Source organism: Tachypleus tridentatus, chromosome 9 (assembly GCF_004210375.1).
Source record: "Tachypleus tridentatus isolate NWPU-2018 chromosome 9, ASM421037v1, whole genome shotgun sequence".
NCBI classification, from domain to species: Eukaryota; Metazoa; Arthropoda; class Merostomata; order Xiphosura; family Limulidae; genus Tachypleus; species Tachypleus tridentatus.
The window spans coordinates 96,448,108-96,472,751 of NC_134833.1; the positions used below are offsets into that span (position 1 = coordinate 96,448,108).

The 24,644-nt window shown below is 30.4% G+C and overlaps 1 protein-coding gene across 1 annotated transcript; it reads right to left on the minus strand.

Annotated features, from left to right (window-relative positions):
- Positions 1 to 101: 101 nt before the first annotated feature.
- LOC143227436 (coiled-coil domain-containing protein 22 homolog) lies at positions 102 to 23,943 on the minus strand. Its single transcript, XM_076458883.1, is given in 11 exon segments — positions 102 to 3,575; positions 5,897 to 5,971; positions 7,626 to 7,685; positions 8,733 to 8,828; positions 13,745 to 13,852; positions 16,732 to 16,795; positions 16,797 to 16,831; positions 18,579 to 18,813; positions 20,237 to 20,253; positions 21,643 to 21,825; positions 23,905 to 23,943. Coding segments are annotated over 11 exon segments (1,023 nt in total). The 3' UTR covers positions 102 to 3,464.
- Between the last annotated feature and the right edge of the window lie 701 nt (positions 23,944 to 24,644).

Genomic DNA, 24,644 nt, shown 5'->3' on the forward strand with positions numbered 1-24,644 from the left:
GTATTACCATTTCAAATAACAGTAATTTTAAGTTTGGCAGTTAATTAAATGTTCATATGTGTCAAATTTATCATATTTGCCAACAAGATTGATACACACAATTTTCATTTTTAACACAAATATATTTTAATATACAAAAAACAAAACCAACAACACAGATTATAATAATAGTTATTAAAAACGATGGTTTATATGCAAGAGTTCTACAAACTATGCTGAGTTTTTTATTTATCTAGTTCCAGGAGCAGCAAATTAATTTTGAGTTGATACTGTCACACCTTGCCAAGCTCGTTAGCTAGCTTGTTTGGCCTCACACCCTTACAAGCTGACTTTTTTCAGTGAAGTTATTTAATGTCCTCATAGAACTACTAATGCCAAAAGTTAATTCACTGAAGTTAAATAGTTTCTAACGTTCAAAATCTACAAACGTTCCTGGTACAAGTCTGTAGTTTTCTGATTAATAGATATTAATCACAGTTATACAGGGTGTTTGAAAAGTCACTGTCCAGTTTTGTAATCATATTTTATTCAGTCTATTTGAAGCCAGCAACTGATAGGTGTTTAGAAACAAAATAAGAAGGATCCAGGCTTGTATTGGTGCCAATGGGGGTCACTTGCAACATTGTTTATAATTATCATTCATATTTACCTCCTGTATTCTATATTGAAACATGTCTGTTAATAAATATATAAGTGCACAGTGACTTTCCAAACACCCTGTAGTTTCTGATGCTTATTGCACACTGACTGTAACGTTCCACTAATAATTTTTCCGTCTCTTGAATAGCTATTTTTATAGGACTCAGCATTGTTTCTTGAAATTTCAACATTTTAGTGTATTTTGGTAAAACAAATATCATCTTCTACAAATTTCAAGAACAGTCAAGACTTGCACAATCCACAGCCAAGAATATACATTACTTGCAACAAAGTAAGCTATACTGAAACAAGTATAGGTGTTCACACATAATGATAAATCTATTACAAGCATCACTGAATATTTTATTTTTAAATTTATACAGAAGTATACCATGTAATATTACTATGAAAATTATCATAAATTCAAATACCTGCTAACTACCATGGCTGTACCTAAAATGGTCAAATGGTTTTAGACCAACTGTATTAATTTTGCAGAGTAATCCATAAAATTTTTATGCTTTTACAAGATATATTTTCTGTACTGTTATTTCATCTTAATTTGAAAAATGATGTTTATCAGTAAGAAAAAAGTACTCAGTATCCACTTTATGTTCAATTCATCATATAACATATATCCTTCTTAAAACCCAAAGCTTTTATTATGACCCAACTTACTTGATTGAAATAGATTTTAGCAACCAGTTTTAGTTCCAAATAACACCTTTCACACTTATATTTCAAAACCACCACGAAGAATTTCAGAAATTAACATGATCAAATTTTAGCTCAGCTTTGTGAACATGTAGATACAATCCAATTGTGTTTCAATAATGTAAAGTGTAAATGTTTTAGTATTTCTTAATGGTAAATTTTAAGCATTTATTTTTATTGGGATACCTATGATGGATGTGAATCTCAAGATTTTGCATCTTGAATGTTGTGTACCAATCATTTACAGTTTTACATATCTATTGATGTATAATATATTAAAAAATGTACATTTTGTTTTGACTTTTAACACATCCATTGAAATTCCTGTGATTATATTAACAAATGCTGCTTTAGTTGTTTTTTTCTCACATTTACTTTTATAAGGTAGTAAACAATTGTAGTTACATTGCACCCCCCCCCAAAGGAATGAATCATATGGTACCTGATAAAAAGCATATAATAAATGTGATTTTGTGTTAGTAATACAATTATTATATTTTATATGAATCTTGAGAAGGTAGTAAATATATTTTATTATCAAAGACTACATTATACTATAATTATAAACTGTCAAACTGTTGTAAAAATAATATAATGAGGAAATTGGAATTATAAATTTGAAGCTACCATTAAGTAAACTGGTTTTTGAAATAAAAATTGTTTGATTTTTACATAAAACTACCTGAGGTATATTTACTGTAGTCATGCCTAATTTTGAAGTGACAAACTAAAGGGAGGTCAGCTATTGAGATAAAAGAAATTCGAAAAAAAAATTACTCAATACTATACCAGAAAGACGTTTTATTAACCTGGTTTGGCAATATATGTAAATACTGAATTTAAACTATGAAAAAAAAATGAGACTTCTGAACTTCAGACCATTACTCAATGCAGTTTTCAATACTTGATTATAATATTTTAAAAAATAAAACTTGCACATCTCAAAAATAAGTAAAGCAAAAGATTGAGAAGCACTATATTAGCTAAACAGTTTAAAGTTTCATGTTTCATTCATGTAATACAGTTGCAGGCAAGTATTTGCACACAAGTGCTTTTGTTAGGAAATTTGTAAGTAAATTAATAATATAAATTGAAGAATAAGCACAAAAGTTTAATACAGGTTCTTTTTAAATGTTTATTTTATAATACAAGGTTAAACAGAACAGTACGGCATATAATAGTGTGATTAGATAAACAGTGTCCCAAATTGTTTTTTTTTGTCCCTTAATATAAAATCAAATTAAGTTGAACCATTCTTGTTATTAAACGTAAATGGATCATCACTTGAAAGAGGTGAAAAATTCTGCTTTGAAAAGAATGAAAAACAATGTTTATATAGTATTTATTACTAATTCATAGTCAAAATTAAATACTTTATTATTTTTTTAAAAGTTAGAATGGACAGATATAATTATGAAGAATAACTAATCACACATGACTAAGAATTCAAATGAAAATTTACATTTTATACAAAAAAGCATATTTCCAAGAAAACATTATAGAGCATTGTTAAATATGAGCAAATGTGGTAAATTAACTTACAGATTATTAATTTACTGATAATACTGTGCATATACTAATAAAATACAACATTGAATGTTAAATCAGTGATCCCATTTTAAGCTCCTTATACACATTTTAACGATAAATAACTGATAAATAAATAAATAACATCAGATTGTGCACACATATTTATGTTTTTAATTTAAAAGATCTTTACATTTGAGACTTACATCATTTGGTTAGTATTTGGAATTAACATCAGTAATGGGACATGATTATAGTCAACACTATCTACTTTTTCAAAGATAAATCTGCAATGCTACTTTAGCAAGTAGTATTTTTAATGTAAATATGAGGGAATTTCTAATTCCGACAACATTTTTATACCAATATTACAGAAAAAAGTCATAAATTTTAAAATTTCTTAAAATGCAAGAAATTTTCTTTAGCATTTTTTGCTGTTACTAAATGAATTTTAATCAAGGTGACAAAAAACAAACAAACTGAAAACAATTAATGCTTTTACTTCTTCCAAAAATCAGTTAGTAGTACTTTGTAATGTTCTGACAGCTACAAGTAAAATGATGTTCACATTATTTATTATGAAGTTAAACTTTTAGCTGAGTCATAAGAGAGGAATTCTCCTGTTTCATCTGTTTGTAATCTGCTGTAATACGTTCCAAATTGTCAGCTACTTTCTTCTGACTCTCTTGTTCAATCTATAGAGAAATAATAGGAAGGATTTATTTTTAAAATACCAAATAGAAAAGAAAATTATTTCATATGAAAAAAATTAGACTTTAAATAACAAGTTGGGTTATTTGCACTTATGCACTTAGTTATTTATATTTCTATGTTACTTAAGTGTATACAATCTTACCTTACACTTTTAAGCCACCAAACAGTGTAGTTACTAGATTACTCTTAATAAAAGAATTAGCAAATGGCTTTAAAAAGGTTGATTTAAGAGTCATTAAAATGCTAACTGTAAAATATAACTAAATTCTATCATCAAATACTGCATAATACTGTACTCTGAGAAAAACAACTCTCAAACCGTTGTAAAAATGACATGAGAAAATAAATTTCAAGCCAACATTAAGTACATTTGCTTTTGAAACTATTGAATTGCATTACCCACCAGCTACTCCAAATTGTTCTCATGCATGCCTCGTGCCATATTATTATTATCCGTGGGAACAAACCTTGTACTAACAGTGAAATTGACAATTCTCCAGTCGGTAAACAATATTATACATGTGATAGGTGGGTGTGACAATAAGGGTCTGATTTGCTATGTGATAATTCTGTAACTAAACAAAACTGAAGCAACAAAAATTATGTTTTGTCTGAGCAGTAACAATTTTGTATTTAGTAATTTATGTTTAATTTCACTCTTATTGGAGGAGTGTTAGATAAAACAGAGAAGAGGACATGTCAAAATAAAATGTTGTGTGTCAGACTCTGGGAAATTAAGAATTTTTTTTAAACACTGCCTTTCAAAATTAAGAACTTAACACTTAAACACCATTAAAATGCTGGTTATTAGCTAAGATTTTGTTCAATGCTAATTAGTATAACATAGACAAAAGTAGATAAGATTTTAAATGTAAGCCACTAAAATGTGCCATGCACACTAAAGGATACACACAGCAATAAGGTTAATGAAGTTTTAGCTGTTAAAATGTCCAGTTCACAACATATCACTAACTTTAACAGATAGTGTACAAATAAAATTTATATTAGAACAATAACCAGATGGATAGCCTATTTCTATTCAATAATAATTATTTTCTTATAATACTAAAAACTGGACAACTATGAGTTTTTAATAGTGTACTATAAATTTCGTAATGGTTTTCAGAGTGTGGTGGAACTTTTTAAAATGATGTCTTCAAATCAGTCAAATATGTAATAATTGTATTATTTGTAGAAATAAATAAGTAGTTTTAATTACTACAACAACTTTCATAACTTCTCAACTATAATCTGAAAACATGCATGTTTGACAAATTAGCTTCAGCTCTGTATGTCAATGGTGATAAAGAACCTTGAGAATAACAGTTTATCATTCTTATCAAAATACCAAAGGAACACACACAACAACTTTTGTTCCTAGCATAAGTTCACTTTACTTAAGGCCTAAGTTTTATGTGCTCAATAAATAAAACATATCTTGTATAAAATAAACTTGTATTTAACAGTTCTAAAGAACAAAAATGCTAAAATATTTGTTGTTTTTTTATCTTTCACTTAATCATCTGCACCTAAATAAATTAAAATATTTATTATTACACATGTACCTAAGACATTCAATGCCAAAAAGAATTATATTTCAAAAGTTCCTTACAGGAATGCTCATTTCTACTTTAAATCCTCGTACTCTTATAATATTCCTTCTATACAATGAGAAAATTATAGCAAAAACAAAACTGATTTTATGCACTAAACATTAACCCCACCAACATTCTGTTTGTCTTCTTTGAGCAATAATAAAAGCTTTATAGATATTTCTCATTTTACATCGTAACAACAAATTTACACAAGTTTTAAATTCATAGGATACATCAGTGTTGAAACTACCACTTTCAGTTTGAATATACAACTAACATATCCAAAAACTAATGATTCCAACTAAATTACTATGTTTTTTCTGTTCAACTTAACACTTTTGTGTGTATGTATATACTACTGCAATAGTGAAAAAAAAGAGCAATGAATAACTCGAAAACAATATTTCATGAAAGAAATTGCAACATCAGTTCTCACATAAAATAGAAAAAATGGTATTTTCTACAGTATAATGTAGCAACTGGAAACATTATTAAAAATAATTGCATTATAAAAAATAGTTTGACTTAAGCACACTTTTGATAGGCACTGTAATGATTTATACCACTCACTTTTAAGTTATGAGCTTTTAAAAACCAAAAACAATTGGTAAAGGCTTTATTGATCTCAAAAGTATTAGTAATAATAGGATGAAAGTCCACTTTTAACTGCCACATATAAATACCAAAATACTTGAAACAACACATACCTGATCTTCCAGATCTCTGATTTCTCGAACAATAGTGCCAGTTTCTTCCACTGTTTGAATTAGCGAGCTACAGTTCTACATGAAAGAAATCAAAACAGTTATTAAAATAAAATTACTATCACCATAAACATTAAAAATCCCATTTCTCAAGTTAAACATACAGGTGATCATGTTTTTTTCTCATATTACTTTACATCCTATGTACAAACTTATAAAGCTGTCACTAATTTTGAACTAATAAACTAGAGGATAGCTAGTCAACAGTATCAGTCATCAATTCTTGAGTTACTTTTCTCTAACTAAATAGTGAAATTTCATTATCACTTATAGTACATCCACAACCTCAAACCATGGGTACCAAGATTAACAATTTTAGCACACAAACTATACAACTATGCTTAGCTCCATTTTAGAATAAACTACCATTTCAAATTTATAATTTTTCAAAGAATGTTACAAAAGTTTTTCAAAACCATTCTGAATTTATTAGACTCCAATATAACAGCTTTTAACTTTGGTCAAATAGCATAAAAATAATGAATTTAAATCTTATTGAATATATTTGATAAGTCTTTATGAAGTCACTGCTAACTTTATAAAAAAATATTGTACCTAAATATTCATAAAAAGATTCAAAACCTAATGTTTCTTTTTATCTCATATGATTTTCCATGAATTATGATACTGTATATATTAAATACAAGTACCTCTTAAGAAACTTACTGCTCATTCCAGTAGTGTATTATATATTTTTAACATACTATTAATAATAATAATAATAAACACAATAATACCATTTCGAAAGCTTAGATATAAACAACTACCTTTTTAATACATAAATACTTTGAAAAACCTTACACATAAAAGAGCTCAAGGACAAATACAATCAACATTCAAATACATAATTACAAAAAAAAAATTCAAACAATATATTACACATCTACACTTAACAGTTTCAATCAATATATGTGCTGTAAATTTAATCTGCAAAAAAGAAAAAAAAAGATATAGAGTAGCAGCAATGAACATCTAACTGTCTGCAACTAAAATGTTAGCATTGTCCTTTATATCTATACACATTATATATTCTAAATCTATTATACATGGGGGCTGAGAATACCACCTTCCATTAACATAATCTATAATACACATATCACTTATATGAAGGTATCTGTTCTATATTAATTAGCTTCATTTGTTCTTGGCTACACATATTTCACCACCAAATTCCTTGATTATCTTTAGCCCACATTTACAGCTTTAAAGTGGTAAATTTAAAAAGACGGCCAAACTCAAACATGTAGCATCAGACAGACAACTCTGCTACTTGTATCCATATATGTATATATATTTATTAGTGAAATGAAAGTTCATTTAAACCAAGTTAAATAACTAACAAAATTATGAGTAAGGGCTGTGTTAAAAACAGCAAATTTTAATCTATGATTAATTATATTATAACCATAATTTTTAAGCCAAAACAAAACACATTAAAATTTAAAAAATTAAACAAAATACCCTGCATTTTTCAAAAAAGATCCTAGGGTACAAGCTACAATGTGGGATTATAAAATGTAGCTTGTATTCTAGGATCTTTTTTAAAAAATGCAACATATTTTGTTTTGGCTTAAAAAATTATGGTTATAATATGTGTGTGTGTGTGTGTGTGTAAATTACACATGAAATGTGACCATAACACAAGTAAAGGCAAACCACAAAAAAAATATACGTCATGAAGAGCTGCAAGATACTTGTATGCTTTTCTAACAGCTTCATCTTTCTTTGCATCCTGTAACAGAGACCACATGTTAATAAAGAAAGAAGCTATATCCTATCTATTGCTATTCATAGAATTAGAGAGAAAATAAAACTTCATAAATGAATTTTGGAAAATACAAGACCTACTCTCACATTTGTGCAAGTTTTCACTACTTATTTCTAATGTGATAACCCATTTCTCACTTAGAATTACTGCTGGCTTTGCAAAAAAAAATGTCATCTCCTTTCTCCAAAGAACTCAGTATTTTTATGGAGATACGTAAAGTTGTATTAACATAAATTGCTTGACAAATTTTTTACTTTTAAAATGACTCAAGTGTAGAAATTTTAAAGATTTGTCCATAGCTGAAAAGTTTTATGCAGCTCAAAATCATGAGTTAATACCTATGATCAGAGATTTAAGATTGTTGAATGTTTTGAAAACAGAACTTAAAAAGTGTGTTACTAGTTTCCTCAAAGTGAAATATTTTCATCACTTAGTTCAACAGTTATTTAGTGGTCTTAGTGCAATGTAGAAACCAAGAAATGTACCCCCAAACTGAGAAAAATTTAAGTAATTATTTAATTTTATAAGACAATGACAAAATTCTAATAATTTATAAAAAGTGAGAAATAACAATCAATGTGCCAGTCATATTGTCCAAACACTTACACTCAGACCAATACTGATGACAATATCCTTGATCAATTATACTTGTAAAATTATCTTTAAAAATTCACATTTTTAAGATCCATGTTGAAATTATGCATTTCAAAAAGATAAAACTAAAATATTGTTTAAAAATAGCAATAATAAAATGATACATACAGATTATAAAATAAACTATGCAACAGTGTATATTCTGAATAAATGTTTTTATAAACTAAAAACATAGTACCTTCCTATTTTTGCTAGTAAATTTAAAAGCAGAAACATTCTGGTAAAAAATCTTAAAACCATAAAGCATATGCAAAGCTAGAAGCCCACGTTTTGGAATTTAAATAGAGCAGTATAAAAAAATAAAAAAGAAGCAAATTGTACACTACAGCACAAACAAAATCTTTTCTTAGAACTTACTCTGAAGATTAATTCATCAGTAACTGTAAAGGTTCGATCAAGTTTACCAGAAAGTTGATTAATTTCTTTCTGAATGGCTTTGGTGTCAATCAAAACCTATATATTTTATAATAATCAAAGGAAAGAAAAAAACAACAGAATCACCAGTGCATATTTTTTTAGTTCTAAACTTCGTTTAAAATATCATAATAATAATAATAATATAAAAAAGTAACATAAAATGAAGTTCAAATATTATGCTATACAGAAATGAAGCCAAAGGTTTTCAGTAATCATAAACTGTATGAATAAGAACAAACATGAACTTGCATTTTTTTCATACAATATTGTGAGACAAATGATTTTTCATTCCTTTTCTGAAACAACTACTCCTTCAGTAATTCTGTTTTCACTAAGAAAATATATTTTTATAAACAAACATGTTAAGTATTAAAGAAAAATGTATAATGATGTGATATGCAGGCATATTATGTTTTGTACCAGCTTTAGTGATATCAGAATTTAAATCTTTTTAAAAAGTATTCAGTTTCCATGCTGTAATGGTAGCAACACATAGTATGCAAAGTCATTAAAACTGCCTTATTATAGTTGCTTTGTTTCTTTGTCTTATATAGCAGTTAATATCTATTCAGCCTACGAGAATGCTGCTGTAACACACATCATTCAGGTTGAAAGAATAAGCACTTTTATATTTTTTTGGTAACCAAGCTTACATTGTCTAAATGGCCAACTGTGATAGAATAAAGGTAATGAGGTGACACTGTTGACTGGACAAAAAAAAGTGAGTTTAACTCTTGAATTCAGACACTTTTTTGAGGTAATTCTAAATGGAGATTGTTGAATAAAGTCTTAAATCAAGATCAATGTTTAATTCTAAAAGAGATTAACTGCATGAAAAACAAAGCCATGGGATTAAGCCAGCCTAGTATAAGCAACTGTATTTTTGCATAAATACATACATCATATTTTCTTTTATGTTGAATAACAAAGATTTTCAATTTTACCAACTTTATCTAGTCTCATTATTTTACTCGCACATGTACTAGAAGGATTCAGTAAAATTATCCAAATCAGAATCACTTTTCTTATTTCCTAAACAACTCTGTAGTTATTAGCAGATCCATCATTTCTCACTTGAAAATATTGCATTAGTAATGGAAAACTAATGCCAATGTCTAACAAGTCCAATGCTTTGTAGATTTTCATTTAGATTGCTAATGCTCTTATTTGGCCAATATTTTTTTTAGAATACAACTGTATCAGTTTAAGTTCATATCTGTTACATACTTTCTCAAATTCTTATTTCAATGTAGTGCCCAACTTGGTAGAAAAACTGCCCACTAAACTACCTCAGTATAAAATACTGAAATTTTGTAGTATCTCAATCCACAAAAATTGTGAATATTAAAACAGTATACAGATGTTAAGCCTTTTTCAACATCTTATTCCTAACAAAATACATATGTTTGTGTTTAATTTATTTATCTGAGTCTAGCCTATAGAGGTAGAAATAAGTTATTTATTTATAGCACATTTACCTGCTAATAATCTAATAACAATGTTAAAAAATGTAGATATGAAAATAAGGAGATAGGAATAGTATTGATATTTTTTTATTTAAAGCCTACGACCTAAGTTCTACACCTATTTTGTTGACATCTTACTGTATTATTCTTTGCTTTCACTTATAGGTTCTTATATCATATGTAAACTTCTGAGATGAATGGAGACTCAATTACAAATGCTCAGATTAATTTATAAATACTCAAAACTTCCTGGCAGAAGTAAACTGCACAAAGAATTATTGAAACTGTAAGTACTATTTGTTTACAAATTATGGACATTTTAATATTTTTTCTTATATAGACTTAATTTGAATCCTTTGAATTTCGTAATTGATCCCAAAACAACAAACAAGTATTTTTATGCTGAACTTTCCAATTCTATATACTTACAGAAGCTATTTTTCTAAAACATTTTCTTTCTTATTTCTATTGATCTATCTCTTCTAGTGTTTTATCTTTACTGAAGAATCTTAATTACACTTCTTTACCAAAGTTGTTTAGGATAGGCTAAGTTTTTGAAATTTCTCCCTATTCTATTTTAAGATGTTTTAAGCTCATTTTAAAGGAAAATTGATATCCTGTCTGTATGAATTTTCAACATTATTGACATCTTGTGCCTACATAGGTTAAATGGCTAAGTCAGAGATCCTCACCCCTTAGGATAGATATAGAAATTCCTAGATTTGAATTACTGACCACAGCTTGTTGGAACCACCTGTCACTACAAATGATTTATCTGACTCCCAGAACAGAATAATGGGATTGACTGTCCTATTCATAATGAACCCACAGCTCAAAGGACATCAAATCTCAAACCCTGTACCCTTAAAACTGCAGACTTAATACTAACAAAATAGGCTATGTCCAACCCAGTCTCAACAATAATTCATCCATCCTTCTTGTCTAGAATCATATTAATAACTAAAAGGTTCACTAAAAGTATTCAAATACAAAAGTATTCATACACAAAATGGTTAAAGTTATAATTTGGCTATACTGAAAATGTATTTTCAATAGGTACTCACCTCCTCTCACAAAATTAGCTGTTCCTGTTCAGTGCTGCCTTTTAAAGGAGAAGATAGGTAAGGTGATAAAGAACAAGAAACATCAATTACAAATAAATCTGACCATCAATTCACAGACTAAAAGGAGAAAGAAATATGTTTTAAGAGAAAGTGAAACATGGAACAAGAAGGTGGTTCATAAGGAGGTAAAGTGAGGTAGAAATACCAGCAAAAAAGTCCCCGAGTTGTAGACCAACTTTGGAACCAGCTGAAAGGAAAGCAACTCAATGGAAGATACCAAATTTCTTTGCCCAGGACTAGACAAAGGCCAGACAGGAAGATGCAAAACATGAAATGTGGAAGGTAGGACCAGTGACTGAGGTTGACAAAGAAAGGAGGGGACAATAGAAGAGGAGAGTAGCAGGTGCTGTAATCATGGAAATGATTGAGGTGGTCATTAAATAGTAATCAAAGGGGCCTGACAAGAAGTACTACTGATGAGAGAGATAGCACAATAAAGTAATTGGATAGGAAAGTAAACAGAGATATTTATTGGATCAATCTTAACTGAAGACATTAACTACCAGAGCCTGATGATGAGGGGACCAGCAACCAAAAGAGACACAACTTGTGACTGAGGCTCACAGCAAATGCCTCTACATAGGGAGAAACCATAAGACTGCAAAGCTCCATGAAAACAAGGGGATTTAAGAACCAATCCATCAGATACATCTGGTCAGGATGGGAAAGTTGACCCTTAACAAGATTGAAACCACCTGGCAAATGACATGCAATGAGATGAATGCATTGTTTGCAGGCCCAACATAATAGATCCAACAACCAAAAACCTAGGTCTTTCAACACAGTGCCCCCTTGGTGACTGATATGTGCCACTACTGTAAGAATTATTAGAATGAACCATTACCAGACAATGCTGAGCATGAACAATGAAGTGATTCAATGCCTGATGTACAGCTAGAAGTTTGAGAACATTGATAAATAAATAGCTTTTTGTTTTGCTGTTTAAGAGAAAGGGTAATTGGAGCAGATAAAGGATTCTGTGCAAAGTTCCTTTGATCATTGAGCCTACTGAAGAAATCTCATGTGAGTATGACTGAGAAAGTCAGGTGATAATATACTATTGAAGATCACATATCCAAAAGCAATAGAATCTTGAGAGCAATAAATGATGGAACTGATAGGTTGTGGCAAACTAACAATTCCATAGAACAATATATTAAAGGAGAAAGCTGGGCCCAACTGATGTGACCATCAAAAAAAGGTCTCCCCATATGGATGATATCAAGTAGGTCTGAAGAAGGATTTTTCAATTCTGATTAACCAGCCTACTTGAGCAGCCAATTCCAGTTCAGAGTGAGCAAGAAGAAGTGAGTTGTCCAAGAAACTCAACCCCAGAACATGAAGATGTTGGGCAACTGCCCAGACTACCTCACAGAAAATCATAAGGAGCTGAAGCAAGCCTGAATGTTAAGGCTCTAATTTGATAAACCACCCCAAGATGGACAAACTAATGATAAGAATGCGACTGAATTGATATAGGTATGCAGATAAACCTGGAGAAAATGCCCACCTCAGATTGAGAAAAGACTCCATGGTAAACTGAAAAAGGTAAATGAAGCAGATGAGGTGAGATAAATTTATAACTGGGCTTTGATCTTTAGTTTTCTTACAAACAACACAAAAAGATTAATGTGATTAAAAACAACTGATAAAATTTTAAAGTGAAGAACCTAAACTGTCTGAATAAAGAAACTTAAGCCAAATGTGAACTGTTGAGCAAACAAGAAGCAGTGCCAAATGAGAAGTGATAGTCTGGTAAAGGAGTATAGAGGGGGGTCACATGCATCATGTGAGCATATCATGCACCTACTGGTGAAGTGACAATTATTTGCATGAGACACACATTGAAATCTTTCAATTTCAATAGGGAAGAGCAGAAGGCTTGAGACATGCGTATAGAAAATGTTTGCATACAGAGGGCAATTTTGTGAGAGAAGGTGAATAATGCATCATAATTTTTAATTTTTTTGCTCTAGAAACAATAACATTAGTGCAGTCAAGTTCCACCCAAGAATATGAATATTTTGATACATGGCATCTTTTACGTTTTTTTTATAATTCTTGTCATTAAATACAATATGTCAATATATAATTTAACAAAATTAAAATATTATCGAAATGGCACATTTTAGCACATTAACTGTACAGGCATATTGAGACTGAATACGTTTTCTCAAAATAATAAAAATTTCTGTAATTTGTTTCAACTACAGATTTTATTTACATTTTAATTAATTTAACAGTGAAATCTTAAAAACAACAATTAACTCTAGTTGTTATTTGGAAATGTCTAAATAATTATTTAATGGTACTTAAGTTATATGATGTTAAAGTGAATAATGTAAAATAAACTTGAAATCACCTTATCAATTTCTTCTCTCTGTTTTTTGATGTTGGCTAGAATTTCAATAATTCGGCGGGTGTACGCTGACCTATTCACATCTTTAGCTAATCTTTCATATTCTGCTAACTGTAGAAAAAAGAATTTTAGAAAAACTTCCTACCCAATTTTAATAAATGCAAAAGTTTGTGAATTTCAGTTGATAAAAATGAGTTGAAGTATTATGTTCACTAAAGAATATTAATTTTTATTTCATTATATTTATGATGATAATCAAAAGGTCTATTTGAGTTAAGGGAAGGAAGAAAGTTAAATAAAAGGGCAACAATTCCATCTGCTTGTCTACCATAAAAAGTGAAATTAGTGAGTAAACAGTAAATACCACTGAAAACCAGTCACAAATTGCATATGAAAAAACCTTGGAATATGGGAGATAAAATTCTTAGTTCTAAAACAAAACCAATACAGTTATAGAAACAGTAACAAAATCAAGAATAGAATATGTAATATTTCATGTAAAGAATAAAATAACTAAAACACTGATGTAAATTGAAAATATTAATTCGTACAATGTTTGTACTTTTAATATAACATGAAGTAAAACAATCCGTAAGAAATTTAACACAAATTACAACACTTACACATTTGTGATGATAATGTAATATTCTAATATTGAATACAAGACTGAAAGCTTGTTATGCAAAGCAAGCAAATCCTCTTGCAAAATAAATTACTAAATTTAAAATTGTTATTGACAATATACAGACACTTGATAACTAATAATTATCATTAAAAATTATCTAACTGTAGTATTATCAAAGCATGTTTTATATACATCTTTCAAAATATTTATAGATATTTCAAATAAAATAGATTTACTGTAAAAAAATACTTTAATCAATCTACAAAACCAGCAGCTCCCTACAGAGTTTAGTTTCTGTTTATGGTCATATTTACTTATTGAACCAATACAGACACCCAGGTAATAATAATAATAATAATAATGAAACACAAAAAAACACAAGAATTACATAACAATAAAAAAATATTCAATCCTAAATTGTTGTACCAGAAAATGTCTATTAGATAGAATGAATGGTTATTCAAAAATATCTTCAAAAATGAAGCTACAAATAGAAATAGTGCCATGTAAAAATAACTAATTACTTCAATGCAATTGATTAATGAGTCTAGAATTAATAAGATTAGCAAATCCCACTAATCCTTCAGCTATAAAAGGAATTGCATATACTTGTATTTTAATACAAGCTTCCATTTCTTTTTGGAATTGTTTGACAAAGTTAACCAGAAATCTTTACAGAGTATTTATTTAATTAATATTTAGAAGTTACAAAGCAAATACCTAACATTAATTTTATTTTGTTCTATAACAAGATTGTTCCTGGGCAGAAAGTGTTATTTCCCAATTGCTTATGCCTAAAGTAAATGGAAAATACCTATTTTTCTTTTCAAACTTTGTTTTTGTGATCTGGATAATGAAATTTTCAAATTTACCCATTTTCCAGAACATTCCAGATAGATTCAGTGCTGAGTAGCTGATAGAGAATTTTCTCAAACTTACAAGAATTTTCAAGAACCTTTTAAAATTTTTTAGAACTTTCCATAGTAATATATATACAGGGGGCTCACCACTCACCACTTCACTTTAGTTCTAGCTGCCTAAGTGAACACATAGACCTATCTGATTTTATCAGAGATGGCATCAAGAAGCTGCAAGCATTCTCCAGATGCATTCTGCTATGTATGTGGCCAATTTATCAAGACAAGAGTGAAAAAGTACTATGTGACAGCATCTGTGTAAAGCCTACAAGGCATACCTATCAGGAATCAAGACAAATCCTGGGTACCTCATTTTATCTGCGAGCACTGCAAAAAAAAACTCTAGAAGGTAAGATAGACAATTTTTGCTTGCTTGAATAGTAAGATTTTATATTATACAAATATGAGACCTTTCAAAATTTATATATCTTTAAATTTATTTTTTTAATTTACAGTAGTATAGAAAAAATATCACATATAAAATATTTCCCATGAACCTCTTACACATTAGTTGTGGATAAATAAATTTATTCTTCATAATAACAATTTTATTTTGCTCTTTTGCAGGATGATACAGAGGGGAAACAAGAGCCATGAAGTTCGCTATTCCAAGAATTTGACGTGAACCCACTGACCACTCAAGCAATTGCTACTCCTGCCTGGTGGACCCTTCCAAATGTTAGGCTGGCAAGAATGCAGCTGCTATCATGTATCCGGACCTTCCATCATCCATCGCCCCAGTTCCACACCGCCCTGAGCTACACACACTGTGCACACTGCAAGAGATAAAGCAGCCATCTGCAGAAGGAAGCAGCAAATCGGAAGAGGAGGTAGACGTTGAAGATCCAGGTTACAATTTCAGAGGTGCAGCTAGTGAGAGAAACCCATACTACCCCAATCAAAGAGACCTCAATGACTTAGTCAGATATCTTCATCTAACAAAGTCGAATGCTGAGCTTTTGACATCTAGGATCAAGGAGTGGAATTTGTTAGATGAAAGTGTGCAAGTTGCAAGTCACTTCTAAACATTTTGTTCGTTTTTGTATAACTTTAGTATAAATACATGTAAAGCTTGATTCATATGTTGTTTTATTCAGACCTTATGTAAATGAAAATGTGCAAATTTGCCCAGTTTTACAGAAAAAAATAGGTTAGTTTCTAAATCTCATCATCCAGGTCACAAAAGCAAAGTTTGAAGGGAATAATGGCCATTTTCTGTACTTTTACAACATAAGCAATTAAGAAATAACACATACTATCCAGGAACAACATTTGTGTTACATAGTGTAATCAGTTTTCAATAATCTTTACATACTTTATCAGGATCTGAGAATTTTATAAGAAACTATGAAGTTTATTTATATGCTATTTTTATGTAACACACAGAAAGTTTTTAAAAAACACCTTACAAGTAGATAAAATACCAAAATTAACTATCACTGACATACTAGTTGCTTGTAAAGGTCTTCTTTGCTTCTAGCTTCATCAGCACAATCTTTCATTTTCTCTCTCAGACTTGATTTCTTCTAATTTCCTTTGTGTTTCACTCTATAAATAACATTTAACTCACATCAGACGTAAGTGTGTGAAAGCCATTCCTCACTTTCTTAGGAGCAGTGTCATGAGATCATTTAAGAATTAGTTCTTATTTTAAAATGTTAAGCCTAATTATAAGTATGCACTTGTGCTTTCACTTCAGGTTTATTTCAAGTTCAAGAAACCTTTGGTAAATCAGGTAACTTTCCAAACATTAACCAGAAAATTTCTTCACAGCTTCTTCATTTATAATTTCGTTATTGATCCTTTCTTAATTTTATTTGTAATACAATTGTATGTGTGTGTGTTTTCTTATTGCAAAGCCACAGTGGGCTATCTGCCGAGTCCACCAAGGGGAATCAAACCCCTGATTTTAGCATTGTAAATCCATAGACTTACTCCTGTACCAGTGGGGGACAAATACAACTGTAAAAATTGCACATCACCAACGTAATCTCATTCAGTGCATAACAGCTACTGTTATGTAATTTTACAATGTAAACAGCATCTCAACCACTATGTCTGTCATATCTCAACCACCCTGATGAACCTAGAAATTATCTGCAAGACCTAACTGGCAGTGGATATAGCAGATATAATGTGGGTAACAAGCTGTTATACATTTTTTTCTTTACTGCAACCATAAGTTCTCAGAGTTGGAAAGAAATTTCAGCTGATATTTATCATGATAGTAACATCATGAATGTTCACTTGATTTCAAAACAAGAAGTTGTGCAAACTATTTGTATGTGTGTGTGTGTGTGTGTGTGTTACAGATAGCAAAAGTTTCCACATAAGTAACAGAAACTAATATTCACAAACACATACAAACAGTCATATTGTAATTTATCCAAACCTAGTCATATCTTGAGTATCATATGACAATGAGTAATTTACAGGAGTACATTTCAAAATAGAGAAATGGAAAGAAATGTGGCAAATGTTAAAAAAATGTACATTTTATCTCTTACTTTCTCTATCCTGTCATTAATTACAGTGAAATTGTCAAGGTATAGATTGGAAAAAAAATTAAAAATAAGAAACAAGATCAATATTTTTCTTTTTCTTCTAGAATGGCTGCAGATTGTAGCAAACAACTAACTATCATAATGGCTAAAAAATAAAGCAAAAAAAAAACCCTATAAGGAATCTCTTAAATAAAACTGCTCTTTCTGTTAGTTATAAATAATCTAATAGCAGTGTCATAGAGAATTACTGTCATTTTTTGAAAGGCAGAATGGCATGGTAGAGGCATGTCATATAGACTTTATGTTTTGTTTTCTATATTTCAGATAAAAAAAAAGATTGGAGGTTTTAATATCATATTCTGGGTTGTCAGTATCTATAATAAATATTTTTAATTAGTTGAGCACATAGAAGTTCATACATAAGGTTAGAAATAAAATATCGATAATATATGTTGCCAACACATTACATGACAAAGAGGTGAAGAGTGAGAATTTTTAATATTTCTTTTAGGAATTATGATATTAAAACTTAAATAATATTGCAATTTAAATTATAATTTACATTTCAATACCAAGTGTTTTGAAATACATTAATAATAAAGTTGTTTAATTATATTTTGAATGTAACTCAAAAAGGTCACAACTGGAGCACCTTGACCCTGCAGTGCACAACAAGGTTAAACAGTATCTGGAATCCAAAATATGTATAAATAAAGCTTTAAGCTTTGAGAATAAAATTTTCATAATGCAAAAGTTTGTCTTCCTTCCAACTATTTTGAAAAACATCTTACAAGTCGCTGAGAACTTAATTCCTTCATATGGCGGTACTGTTCAATGAGAGGTGCACGATGTTTCTCCCACTGTCCTGCCAATGCCACAAGTCGTTGACCACTGGTTTCCACTACCTCCTGTAGCTTTTTAAGGTTATTATCCGCATCAGGAAGGAGGTCAAAAGTTCTCTTCCTCAGTTTATATGTTTCCTCTAGCTCTTTTTTTGGTTTCTTCAGAGAGAATTTGTTTACCAATCTAGGTAAAAAAATTAATTATCTCAAATTATTCTGTCAAAATGATTATTTCATTTTAGAAACATGCAATAGTTTGAGGTTTATGACTGGTAACTAGTTACGTTCAGAAACTTGTTGGAAAACAATGTACATGTAGACAGTGGTAAAATGACAAGTAGTCTTAATCTATACAGTTACCACCTGCATTGTCTACAGAAACAATAAGCATAATTAATAAACTACCTTTATGAATTCAATATTCTTCTGAAATAAGCCATTATGACTTAATAAAATGTAATTAGATTGTACAATTAAATGTTTATACATATAAAACAAATGCATGTTAATTGTCTAGTTTCAATACACTTGTTACATAGCAAAACAGAATACGATTAAAAATATATTTGAAAGTCTCCAAAACAAAGCAAACAAAAATTTAAACCACCATTCAAATTCCAGAAACATCCTAGATTATCAACAGGATGTTATTTCTCATGGCAAGTTTAGAGAATTATTAGCTAAATCCAACTAAATAATAACTTAGAATGGCTTGGCATTACTGTGTTGATGCAGGAATTATTGACTTAACCTGAAGTACAACTGTACAATACCTTTCCAGTTTTATATTTTTGAGCTAAACTATTTGGTTATGTCTACCAAATTTTTAATTCTAAGCTTAACAAGGACACATTTTACTAATTGAAAATACTCTTGATACTTTACAGAAATATTCATAGTTTGTTTCCATTCTAAAGTTCCTTTCATGTTACTTTACAAACCTTTGTACAAAAGTGCCACACAAAACTGCACAAAACATAAAAATAAAGATTACCAGTTATTTGAAATAGTTTATAAACATATTCTAAGAATGTATTGTGTAACACATTTGAAAAATAATAATCAACTATTTTTTGCCAGAATATTCACACTGGATGCAATGGAACACTTAACTTCTGATTAATTTGCAAAGAATCTCAAATTGGAAAACTATTTTGTTTCATAATATCAGATTGTTTTTAATTCACCAATACTTCGCCACTCTTAGATTAACCATTCTGCAACACCTTTCTGAAAATTTGCAGGAACCTGACTTGGGAATTATATGAGCTTAATGACACATAAGATAACTCTGAGGTTTCTGATAGAATTTTGTAAAAGATTACAAGTATTTTGTATACAAAGAATGAAATGATTTTAATTAAGTCTTTCCACTAAAGATGTTATTTATTGAAATTATTGCACTCAGATTGAATAATTTGAGTAGAATATGATTTTCATTTTACAGTTTTGAGTTTTTTTGTATAACCTCTAGAATCTCCTAAATGAATTCAAAAAAATTTTTAAAGCAAATGTTTATATTTCATTTTTAATTATCTATACATACAGTGCAATGAATTGTTTAAAATTAAAAAAGAGAAAAATGTACATAGCATTTACTTTCTTACAGAATATCTTGAAAGATCTGTTGAAGATATTTGTAATTTTAGGTTTTATTTTTAACATATATACTTGTTATTTAATGTTTTATTTCTCTTTCCAGTGTTTTACCATTTATTAATCTCAACAGTAGTTGATGATGCCCTTGGGACATATTACAATATCTTCAGGAGAGACACATAAGCCTTTGGCAAACTCAACTCACACTGTGCAAGAGTATAAGCATTGAGAACTGGGACAAGTCTGAGATAAATTTAAATGCTTAAATCTTTTAACTATAGATTTTAAAACATAAATAACACAATTAACTATGATATAAAAATAAAATCTAAATGCAATTTAACTGTCTCTACTTATATTTAGGTGAAACACAGTCATAAATGTTATCATGTACAAAGCAACTAACAATACTACCAGCAACCACATCTACCCAATGACAGGAACTGAGTGTCGATTTCAAAATAAGTGTTGTTGGATTATAAATGTAAAATTAGTTCTTTCTAATTACAATATACATGTGTGTCACATAACTACATATGAATTCTAAAGCTCTAGGAATAATATAGAACAGGGGTTCCCAACCGGTGGGTTGCAACACCCCAGGGGGTCGCAAAACCTTGGCAGGGGAGTCGCGTAGCTTTGTTAGAAGTAGCTTGGGATTACATTAATTTTATTTCATCAATTACATTTTCATGTCGCGAGTGCCAAAAGGTTGGGAATCCCTGATATAGAAGATAAGCATGATAACTGTCAAGGGTTGGAAACATTTATTTGTAGTTTCAACAGAACTCAGTCAAAGAACTTTGGAACATACATCCCAACAGGGCAGTAGTAAATGCACTTATTGCCTAGACATGCATTTAATGGACTGAGGTTATCTAGTTCAAAACAGTGTGTGCAAAAGTTGATATGTTTCACAGCTTGTGGGTCACGTAATAACAAAACTGAAATTTAAGTATTTTTTTAAAAGCTTTTTTCAAGTGTAAAGAATTAAAACAGATAACAAAACTCTTGGAATTATAATACATATTATATATAATGTTAATTTCATTGACATACATTGATAAAAAAAGTTTAAATATATTTTGAATGTAGCTCAATGACATAACATAGAAAGGGATTTAAACAGGCACCCTTTGCAAAAGGGTTGAAAGTATTTTTTGATCACTTGAAGTGTTTGTAATTTCTAATCATCTGACACTCAATGACACATAGATCATAAAATGTCAAGTAAAAATTAGTAACATCCATTCACAATTAAAAGTATATTTGTTGGTTTTCAAAGCTATTCCTTTACAATATGTTTATTGTATTCTCAAAGGGCTGCTCTAAAATTTGTGAATTATAGGACCAAAGTTTTCATTGGAGCAATACATAGAATGATAATAAATAATTTTGAATGAAAAAGAAAAACCTGTTGTAAAGATGCATTGTATTGTTTCATTTGAAGTTCAAGTTGCTCTAATTGGTGGGAGAGGTCATCAAGTTCAGATTGTAATGTTTTTAATTCCTCCTCCCTCCTTGATTTCAAGTCCTCCTCTGTATCAGGTTTTTTCAAGGCAGGTCCTGCTACTGGTGCTTCAATATTTTTTTCATCCTGCATGAAAATTATAAAATATAATTTTTCAGCATGCTTTATTCAAATACATTTTTAAACAAACTACTTAATTTATAAACTGAGGGAAACACTGAATTAAAAATTAAACCTTTCCAGCATGAGTTCTTCTATCTTTCATCAAAGGCACATGGAAACTTTAAGTTTTAAATAACTATATTTGATCTTGCCCCTCATATAACCTATAATTTTTCTGCCTATCCCAAAGTATGTTTATATTTTTGCTAAGAAACTATCACCACTTGAGAATATTATGTTTCTCACATGATTTTTCCTTCCCTGTTATTGATTTTTATTACTAAAAGCTTTGTTCTTGCACCTTTTATGATACCACGTTATGAAGAGTAAACAATTATTAATGATTGGGTTTGTTTGAAACTCCATGTAAAGCTACAGAAGAGCTATCATCCCTAATTTATAAGTGATAAATTAGAAAGAAGGCAGCTGGCTAATTAACATTACCCACCATTAACTCTTGGGCTACTCTTTTACTAATGAATAGGAGGATTGACCATCACAATATAATGCTCCACAGCTGAAAGGGTGAGCATGTTCATTATAACCAGGATTTGAACCCAAAACCTACAAATTTTGTGTCAACACCCTAACCACCAGGCACAGTTATTAATGAATCAACTTAGGACATTGTTATAATAGGTAAAATTTAAATATGACTGATTAAAGTAAATTATAAACAATCTATATAAATGTAGAGTAAATAAAGTAGTGGGAGCAGCAGTTTACGGCTTTGCTGGATAATGACTATCTGGAACTCCTGGAGGAATGAATAAAGAAATCTAATGCAGTTTCGAAGACACCTACAACAAAGCATCAGGTAAGCTTAGTTACATTTAGGAACTACTGATCATACACATATCAAAATAACAAAAATAATATTTGCATATGATTAAAGCAAGATAAACTCGAGCTCAGGCTAAGAACCTCAGCCAATAAAAGATAATAGCCGCGAATTCAGAAGATAACAATAAAGATTTATCAGACTTTTTTGATCTGAAACAGATCTTGCGAATAATCGTTCTACTGACAATCCATTAGTGAGTGACAGTGAGGTATCTGGGATATCTGGTTCGCCTGGTGAAGTTCCGTTTGCTAGAATCCAAGTGATCGATGAACATGAAATGGATCTGCAGATGTCTTCATTATTTAAATATATACTACCAAAAATAAACTGAGGAAATTTCCAAATGGCTACTTTTGCAAAAATGGCGAGCTCATTAGAAAATAGAGACCACCAAATGTACCAACTTCAAAGATTGTTTGTTTTGGAATTTCGCACAAAGCTACTCGAGGGCTATCTGTGCTAGCGGTCTCTAATTTACAGTGTAAGACTAGATGGAAGGCAACTAGTCATCACCACCCACCGCCAACTCTTGGGTTACTCTTTTACCAACAAATAGTGGGATTGACCGTCACATTATAACGCCCCCACAGCTGGGAGGGCGAGCATGTTTGGCGCGACGCGGGCGCGAGACCGCGACCCTCGGATTACGAGTCGCACGCCTTAACACGCTTGGCCATGCCGAGCCAGACTTTAAAGATTTGTTATGTTATTTAACAAATTGTTATTTCAAAAATATATCGTTCTGATATATTGAAAGTGGCCCAAAACCATCTCATTGGAGGTAATTTAAAAGACAACACGACGTGTGACAAAATTATGAGACATTTTTAGGCCAAAAGTTAGGCAAGATGTTTCTTGGTTTTGTAAAAAACTTCTCATACATGTCAGTTAGTCGAGAAAACCTTACCAGAAAAAGTCCATTGCTCTTTTGAAGTCTATCCCAACTTTTTAAGAACCATCCAATTACGTGAGTATTAACTGTGTTAATCCTTTACCAAAAACCCGATCAGGGGACCAGAGTTTGTTCACTATCAAGAACGCATCCGCTCGATTCCCTGGAGCTATTCCCTTAAGAAATATTTAAGCAAAAACTTTCCAAAACTTTGATTGATTTATTTACTTTAATTGGCTTACTAAAAGAAATTAAGTCTGATCAGGGATCAAATTTTATGTTTGGGTTGTTCCAACTGGTTGTTTACCAGCTCAGTGCTAAACAGATCAAATCTAGTGCGTACCATCTCGTATCGCAAGTTGCTCTGAGAGATTCCATTCTAACTTAAAAAATATGATGTGGACTTACTGTCTGAATAATGAGGAGGGTTGGGATGAATGAAATAGGTTAAGGAGTCGTTAGGGTTTGACACGTTCAAGTTGGTGTTTGGCCATTCATTGAACGTCCCTTTGAAGTTGCTGACGGAACAATGGCCGAATATGACTCATAAATGCACTTACTGGATTACGTTTCCAAGTTTAGATCCAGACCGTTAGATGCTTATGAATTAGCTCGAGAAAATTTGAAGTCATCCCAAGCTAGAATGAAGAACATTTATGACCACAAGGCTTAAGAGCGTAACTTTTGTCCTGGTGACATGATCTTAGTATTGTTACCCACTATGGTACATCCATTTAAAGCTAGGTACAATGGTCCTTATGAGGTTACTGAGAAAGTCAATGAGACAGACTATGTTGCAAAAACGCATGATCGTCGGAAGGCAACTCATTTATGTCATATCAATATGGTGAAGCCTTATCACATCCGAGATGCATCTGAAAACATTTTAGCTGTTGAATATTCTCCTGATATTGAAGACAGTCTTTTGACTAAGACTCCCGTAAATATGAAAATATTGGAGATGAATGCAACACCAAACTGAATACTTCTGGAAATTTTGATGCAAAACTCGAGAACTTGCCTCCTGAAAAGAAAAATAAACTTGCT